This window comes from Capricornis sumatraensis, chromosome X, assembly GCF_032405125.1.
Source record: "Capricornis sumatraensis isolate serow.1 chromosome X, serow.2, whole genome shotgun sequence".
Taxonomy (NCBI): Eukaryota; Metazoa; Chordata; class Mammalia; order Artiodactyla; family Bovidae; genus Capricornis; species Capricornis sumatraensis.
The window spans coordinates 56,369,993-56,378,506 of NC_091092.1; the positions used below are offsets into that span (position 1 = coordinate 56,369,993).

At 53.2% G+C, this 8,514-nt stretch overlaps 1 protein-coding gene and 2 pseudogenes across 1 annotated transcript; 2 read left to right on the forward strand and 1 right to left on the reverse strand.

The window, feature by feature from the left end:
• The first annotated feature begins 289 nt into the window (after window positions 1-289).
• Window positions 290-1,653, forward strand: LOC138071677 (protein EOLA1-like; annotated as a pseudogene).
• A 972-nt stretch (window positions 1,654-2,625) lies between these two features.
• Window positions 2,626-5,075, reverse strand: LOC138071679 (heat shock transcription factor, X-linked member 3-like; annotated as a pseudogene).
• Window positions 5,076-5,119: 44 nt separating this feature from the next.
• LOC138071680 (melanoma-associated antigen 10-like) lies at window positions 5,120-5,908 on the forward strand. The gene has a single exon (XM_068963143.1). The coding sequence runs from the start codon at window positions 5,120-5,122 to the stop codon at window positions 5,906-5,908; it is 789 nt and encodes a 262-aa protein (XP_068819244.1).
• The last annotated feature ends 2,606 nt before the right edge of the window (window positions 5,909-8,514 follow it).

Here is an 8,514-nt window from a genome sequence, read left to right on the forward strand (position 1 = left end):
TCCCGCTGCCCCGCCCTCCTTCCTGACCGCCCCACAGACTGCATGTGATGGACAGGTCCTCTGGGTCGCTAACCCCTGTCAACAGACAGTGTGGAGATGGGTGGAAGGAGCCAGCCCTCTGTGACCCGCCTCCTCCCCCCCATTCTGTGTCAGCAGAGTTGGAGGATGCTCGGACACATGGGGCTGATGTCCGGCTCAGGGCTGTGAGCTTGGAGGCTTCTGTGTTAGGCTCCTGGCCTTTGTGGTTCTGTGTTTCTGCACCCACGTGTGGTTCTGGGAGCCCTGGGAGATGAAGTTCGGCTGTCTGTCCTTCCGACAGGCTTATGGTGTCAAGACTGTGGAGATGTGGTGGCGGCCTGTGCTATGTGGACCCAGCACTCTACCCTGGCTGTCCACATCAGGCACTGGGATTGGGAGGAGGTGGACTGGCAGAAGCTGCCGGAGCAGAGGCTGGGGATGAGCCCTGCCCAGATCCAGGCCTTGCTGCAGGATAGGGAAAAGTTTGGACACGGAGTGATCGCCTGCAAGTGACACCCTGCCCCGCGCTGCCCGCATGGCCCCTGGTGCTGCCCTGGATCTCAGCTGGCTTGTGGTCATTTGTTTTCTGTTGAACCGATTGGTAGGGGGAGGAGGGGTGGGGCTGAGGTTTCTTCAGAGGGGCAATGAGGGTCCCTGGGCTGGGAAATGGTGCCCTGAGGTACCTGACCCCCACTCTGGGCCTCAGTCCCCATTTGTGCTCTGAGAGGCAGAGGCATATCTGGGTCTGCATGTGGCACTTGCCTCTGTGTGTGTGTGTGGGGGTGTGTGCCCAGCAGAGACTATAAGAGGTAGCACAGCACCCAGCCTGGGTTCCCCAACCCCAATGCCTGCAGCCGGGCCTGAGCAAGTCCCCTGACTCCCCAGGGGTGAAGCCCCACAGCAACTCCTGTCTGCTGGTGAGTCGCATGGGGACCTGATGTCTGTAGGCTCCCCACCGGGGGCCTCCTGTTCTGTCCCTGCAGCCTGCAGTGGGCAGACTGAGAGGTGCCCATGGCCTGGTGGGTTCATGGAGCACCAGGCCTCTCCCTTTCATTTCACTCCCTCCCTCGCTTGGCCTCAGCCCGAGTTCCCTTTGTTGAGGTGAGCCCACCTGAAATGCTCAGCCAGAGGACCCAGTTCACCCTGGGTCTCCTCTGTGATGCAGTCTTAGACTCTAGCAGGCATGACTGTGAATCACCTTGTTCTCCTTCTGTGTCCTGTCTTTGCACACAGGTCCTGTGGATTGGGGTCACTTTGCTGTGCCCAGAAAACCTAGGTTGTGATGAGGTGGAGGAGCTGGAGAATCAAGCCATGCTGCCCGACCTGCAGTGGAAGTACCTGACTGCACTGGCCGACCCTCGCTGGCTGCTACAGCCCGTCCTGGGGAGGGCCGGGAAGGACATCTTCCAGGTGGACATCCCCAAGCACCTGACCCCTTTCGGTCAGGAGGCCTGTCCAGACTGGGCTCTCGAGAGGAAGGTGACCGAGAGACCAGCTCATGGTGACACCATCCGGTCGCCACCATGCCCTGGACATGCTCGTCTGGTTCAGTCTGAATTGGCCCCACCCTGCGGTGAGCTGCCCACTTGGTGTGGGGCCGGGGGCCGGGACTCTGGACTCAGCAAGAGTCTCTAGGACTTTACCTTCACAAAAAGATGTCACCACTCGTTTTGGCCCTGCTGGGTCTGGGTGCTTGAGAGAAATGTGTCATTAGGAAACCGGTCAGTGTTTTTCCCCTCTCTGTTCTGGTCCAAACTCCCCGATATTGGAACCGTGTCCAGGGGACTGATGGGGGAATGCTGGGGGTGAGGCTGAGTGTCAGCAGCTGGCTAGGACTCTGGCACATGGAGAGGCCAGCAGGCCCAGAAACTGACCGTGGTTTGTCCTTGTAGTTGACCCTTGCCCTGCTGTAAAGTGTACCTTGGCTCACAAAGCTTGTGTGTTGAACATGGTGCCTGGCTGCTCTGTATCCAGAGTTAGGCTCCTAAATACAGCTGTGGGGGCAGAGCAACAAGGGCTGGTGTTCAGCTTGTGGAAACTTGTACTTGTGTTTGGGTTTAAAGTCATGTTTTTGCAAGGCCCTTGGTGAGTGGGGTGACCCTGCTTTCCAGTGGGCCTCTTGGGGATGCCCCTGGATCAGGAGCTAGAGAGGCTCAGCTGCTGACCAGAAACTTGTGGCATCGTTGGCGGACCCAGGAGGAGCCCCTTCTGCTTCAGGGTGCATGACTCATGGAAGGTGACACCCCCATGGTCAGGAGCCAGACTGGGTCTTCTGCTGGGTGACAGGCAAGGCCCAGGGACCAGCCCGTCCTGGGATGGCCTCAGTGCATGGCTCGGGAGCCACACTCTTGGCTGAATGTGTGAAATGCTGATGCTTCAGATGAAAACGGACTGGATTTGAGGCCTGCCTGGGGCGTGGGCTTCCAGCCTCATCTGGCTCACCCAGTGCCGTGTGAATAGCATGGACAGACAGAAAGAACACAGACTCGTAGTTCTCATTTGATACTTTATTTACTCCCGTGGAGTTTTGCTGTACTTTATTAGAGCTAGAAATAGATTTTTTTATTACAGGAGAGTGCTTTTGAGTGACCCTAGGGACCTGGCGGCTCAGAGATTGGGATTGTCCTTGAACTGCTTACAGAGGGCGCACTTGTAAACTGAGGAATCCTCCTGCTCCTCATCCACCTCAGGGGCCTCGTTTGGGGCCACAACTGAAAGGACCATCACAATGGAATAATAGGTGCTGTACATAGTCATCACCGAACCATAACCTGGGCACTCTGTGGGGCTCTAGGGCAGTTCCCCTGCGGCCTCCCTTCCTGCAGTAGCTGGGGTACAGATGGCGCATTGCTGGACGTGCCCTCTCCACTGGGCCCACCCTGCTCGCTGGGGAGATGGTTTGCCCTGGCCCCCCAAGCTACACTGCCCATAGAGCAAAGGCCACAGAACACAAATGAGCACAGGCCAGGGGTTCTGTGAGCTGTTGGGATTCCTTTCTGGGCCTTCTTGTCAGCCTCTTGGGTGGACTCATTGTGATGGAATTTAGGAGCGTCTGGTCAGCACAGCTTGCTTCTTTCTCTTTGGGGCCGCTGTTGCACTGGTGGCGGGCTGAGCAGTTACTCTGGGGTCACCTTTCCTCCAGATGTCCTGCAGGAGGAGAGGCTTGTCTCTCTGAAACTTGGAGTTCCGATAGATCTGAAAGGAAATGAATCACTTTAGCCATCGTGGGGGAGAATAGCAGCTCCTCGCCGCCCTCCTCCCCACCACGTCCGGACCTTGCCTACACATGGAGATAAGGCCTCCTCATTCCAGCAGCTTATGAGGCCCTAGTAAGTGTGCTCCCAGAGCTCCCTTGGGGCCAGCCTTGCTTGAGGTGTTCCTGCCCCCCCCCGACTTCAGGTGGCCCCTCAGGGTCTGGAGTCACCCCCGTGGATCCTTTGTCAGGGGGTTGGTGGAGCATGACAGGTCCTGCTTTCTCCTCTTTCCTTAACCACCCTCTCACGAGAAAAAATGTTCTCCTGGGAAATGAAACCAGTCCAGCACTTGGCTTGTCTAGTCTAGTCTCCCCAGAAGGGCTTTCTACGTTGCCATCATCCTCTTCTTCCCCACAGAGTGACCTGAAGGGCAGATTTTCCTGAACCCATTCAGGTTCAGTTTGCAGATGAAAGTCGATGCTGTCTGTCTCGAAGATCCTGTCTGCGCCTCCGCACTGCAGGACCTCCGTCTGGAAGAGATCTGCTTCAGTGACCACCGTGTCTCCCTCGTCGTTCCAGTGCAGAGGTGATGGCTGCATCCTCCACTATCACCCAGAGCTTCTAGGGAAGGACAGCCTGAGGACGGCATTGTTCTCATCCTCGTTGGCCGTTTCTGGGTTTGGGCCCTGTGGGGGCAGGTCGTCTTGGGAGCCCGCATCTGGGCTCTCGGGTTGGTCACCCTGCTTCTCCAAAGCCACCCCTGAGAATCCACATTTGGATCCAGGAAGGAATCATGGCAGTCCCCTGCTGCGGGCTCCCCATCAGTTGATGGGGCCAGCGGAGCTGCAAGTGCCTCATGGGAAGCCAGTCTACCTCGGGAGCATTCTCTACCCCAGCAGTGAACGCTCAGGGCAGAAGGGCCTCAGACCAGGGTCTCAGTGTCCAGTACTGTGCAGAGATTCTAGAATCTGGGTCATGGGCCAGGCAGCCAATTAAGTGGTCCGCTTCCTTACTTGTTTCATGATGTCACAGAGGTGATGTGGAGAGGCAGCCCTGGCCCAGTATGGGGGAGGGGCAAAGGGGATGGAGATGGGATCCACAGTTTGTCTCCTATCTGAAAGTACAGAAAAGTACGTTTAAGGTTGCTTGTAAAAGCTCCCATCTGCTGCCAGGTGCCTTGTTTCAGGGGGCCAGGCCTTGGATGGGTTGACAAACATGCCCCTGGTTCCACTCCCCTCCCTACCAACTGGCAGGCCTGTGGGTGGCTTCTGCTGAACGGCCAGGCCCTGGTGAGTCCTGGCTCGGCTACCCCCGCGAGAGACAGCTTGTGCCGCCAATGGTAGGTCCTACACAGATGACCCCAAACTGAAGTCCTGATAGGACTACCCACTCTAGATCTGGGGGGACCTCACAGAGTCAACCCCACCTAGAGCACAGAAGGCCTAGGTCTGTGCCACAATCTACCTCCGAGGTGCCCCCTCCATTTGTCCCAGGGGCTCCAGGAACCAGGAGGCAAAGGCAGAGGTCTGAGGTCTGTGTATTGAGGTCACAGGAGTGCCAAGGTGAGGTGGGTGTCCTGAGTGTGCACGGGGTTTCCCCATCCCAGAACAAGGGGACCTCAAAAGGCCCTAATTCCCCCACCTTGTCGGCCCCAGAACCTCAGGCTGTGCTGGCTGCACCCTGAGCCAGAATTTCTCTTCCTCACTTGACAGGGGACTGACCACCAAGGAAGAGCGCCCCTGTAACGCCCAAGAGCAGCCCTCAAGGAAGACCAGTAAGTGGCCTCAGTCAGAGCCACCCGTGGCGCATTTCAGAACTGAGACCATTTACACTCTCTCTCTTTCCCAGGTCAGCGGTCTCCATTTTCCCTCTGCCACACCCCCACTGGGCACAAGACCCCAGTCATCATGCCTGTGGCCCCGACGAATGAGCTCTGCACTTCTGAGGAAGACCTTCAGGGCCAAATCCAGGCCCAGGGCCCAGTGGAGGCGCAGCTCCTGGGGGCTGAGGCGGAGGATGCCTCAACCCCTGTGGCCTCCTTCCCTCCAGACTCATCGTCCTCTGCCGCCGTGGATGCGGAGATCTTGTTCAAGCAGGCTGTGAATGTGATGACGGCTGAACTACTGGAGTTTCTGCTCGTCAAGTATGGCACCAAGGAGCCGATTTTCCAGGCTGAAATGCTGAATAGGGTCCTCAGGGATAACCAGGCCCACTTCCCAGTGGTCTTCCGTAAAGCCACACAGTGCCTGGAGCTGGCCTTTGGCGTGGATATGAAAGAGGTGGACCACAGAGAGCACATCTATGTCATGGTCCCCACCCTGGGCCTCACCCTCAATGAGATGCAGAGGGGTGGGCAGAGCATACCAAAGGCTGGCCTCCTGGTGACGGTCCTGAGCCTGATTGTCGTAGCAGGGGACCGGGTCTGTGAGGAGAAGGTCTGGGGAGCACTCAGCATGATGGGGGTATTTGCTGGGATAGAGCACTGCATCTATGGGGAGCCCAAGGAGCTGCTGACCCAAGTGTGGGTGCAGGCAGGGTACCTGGAGTACCGTCAGGTGCCTTACAGCCACCCTGCTCGTTACGAGTTCCTGTGGGGTCCCCGGGCCTATGCAGAGACCAGCAAGCAGCAAGTCAGGGACTATCTGTACAGGGTCAATGGAAGGCGTCCTAGGTTCTTCCCACCCCGGTGTGCATAGGTGTGAGGGAGGAGGAAGAGGGGCCCTGAGCCAGAGCAGCAGCCAGGCTCCTTTCAGGCCCGCATCCAGCAGCTGGTCCTGGGGTTAGGAAGGGAAGCTGATCCTTCCCTCTGTGTTGGAAGAGGGAGCATTCAGCCTTCTCAGTCGTGACAGCCTGGGCCAGTTGAGGGAATAGGTGTGTAGCATCTTTGGCTTCCTCTTCTCTACAATGACATGGAGATTCATTTCTGTTTCCTTTAGAATTGTTTCAAATGTTATTCCTTTTAATAGGAGGCTTAATAAGCCTCAGTGTCTAACTATGTCAATAACGTTGATCACAGTGTGTTTGTGCTTACCCAGTTCAAGAACAAGAGTTTTGCTGTTTTGTAAAAGTGATTGCGAACACTTTCATTTTATTTTGTCACCCTGAACAAGATTACATGGACTTGGAATATAACTGTTTTGGAAATATCATATTACTTAGTAAGAATTAAGAGATAAAATATATTTGAGGTGAGTTCCTCTGTACTTCTTGTCTGTCATTTTATGCAGCTAAACTATCTCTGTTCAATTGGAGTTTTTCAAGTTATTATTTAAGAAAGTACAAAAAGCCTGATTTGACTTTATAATAAGTGTCCCGCTCTGGCTCATTTATTCCACAGACCTTCATGGAGCCTGTGCTCTGTGGAAGGCCCTGTGTTAACAGTGGGGACACTAGGAGAAGCAGGACACCCCAACACCTAGAGTGATGATCTGAGAGCTGCAGTCACATGAGGAAGGTGGACAGACATCCCCTAGTTCCACCGAACAAGGCAACCAGGGGCAGGGTCCACGGGGAGCACTTCCCAGTGGCCTTCCGTAAAGCCACACAGTGCCTGGAGCTGGCCCTTAGGAAGCACCACTATGAACAAAGCTAGCGAAGGTGTTGGAATTCGAGTTGAGCTATGTCAAATTGTAAAATATGATGCTGTGAAAGTGCTGCACTCAATATGCCAGCAAAATTGGAAAACTCAGCAGTGGTCACAGGACTGGAAAAGATCACTTTTCATTCCCATCCCAAGGAACGGCAATGAAGAAGAATGTTCAAACTACTGCACAATTGCACTCATCTCACACGCTAGCAAAGTAATGCTCAAAATTTCCAAGCCAGGCTCCAACATTTCGTGAACCACGAGCTTCCAGATGTTCAAGCTGGATTTAGAAAAGGCAGAGAACCAGAGATCAAATTGCCAACATCTGTTGGATCATCGAAAACACAGGAGAGTTCCAGAAAAACATCTACTTCTGCTTTGTTGACTACACTAAAGCCTTTGACTGTGTGGATCACAATAAACTGTGGAAAATTCTGCAAGAGATGGGAATGCCAGACCATCTGACCTGCCTCCTGAGAAATCTGTATGCAGGTCAAGAAGCAACAGTTAGAACTGGACATGGAACAACAGACTGGTTCCAAATCAGGAAAGGAGTATATTGTCACCCTGCTTATTTAACTTATATGCAGAGTACATCATGAGAAATGCTGAACCAGTTGAAGCACAAGCTGGAATAAAGATTGCCATGAGAAATATCATCAACCTCAGGTTTTCAGATGACACCACCATTATGGCAGAAAATGAAGAAGAACTAAAGAGCCTCTTGATATAAGTGAAAGAGGAGAGTGAAAATGTTGGCTTAAAACTCAGCATTCCAGAAATTAAGATCATGGCATCCGGTCCCATCACTTCATGGCAAATAGATAGGGAAACGATGGAAACAGTGACAGACATATTTTTCTGGCCTCCAAAATCACTACAGATGGTGATTGCAGCCATGAAATTAAAAGACACTTGCTCCTGGGAAGGAAATCTATGATCAAATCAGAAAGCATATTAAAAAGCAGAGATGTTACTTTGCCAACAAAGATCTAGTCAAAGCTAAGGTTTTTCAGTAGTACATATGGATGTGAGAGTTGGACTATAAACAAAGCTGAGCGCCAAGGAATTGATGCTTTTGAACTGTGTTATTGGAGAAGTCTCTTGAGAGTCCCTTGGACTGCAAGGAGGTCAAACTCATCCATCCTAAAGGAAATCTGTCCTGAATATTCATTGGAAAGACTGATACTGAAGCTGAAACTCCAATACTTTGGCCACCTGATGCAAAGAAATGACTCACTGGAAAAGACCCTGATGCTGGGAAAGATTGAAGGAGGGAGAAGAAGGGGACTACAGAGGATGAGATGGTTGCGTGGCATCACTGACTCGATGGACATGAGTTTGAGTAAGCCCCAGGAGTTGCTGATGGACAGGGAAGCTTGGAGTGTTGCCGTCCATGGGGTCGCAAAGCATCGGACACGACTGAGTGACTGACTGAAGTGAGGTGAGAAGTTTAATGAAACTGAGAAAACAAAACAATGGACCAAACAGAGCTGAAGAATGCCACAGCTGAAATTAAAGGTACACTAATAAGGATCAAGAGTATATTAGATGATACCGAGGAACAGATCAGAAAACTTGAAGAGTGAGTAGTGGAAATCACTCAAGCTGAACAGATAAAAGAAGCTTTAAAAACGAGGACAGTTTAAGAGACCTCTGAGACAACAACACCACACACTCTCACCTTTGCATTATATGGGTCCCAGAAAGAGAAGC

Excerpts from the sequence above, each read along its gene's own strand:
- LOC138071680 (XM_068963143.1), top strand. The coding sequence starts at position 5,120 with ATGCCTGTGGCCCCGACGAATGAGCTCTGCACTTCTGAGGAAGACCTT.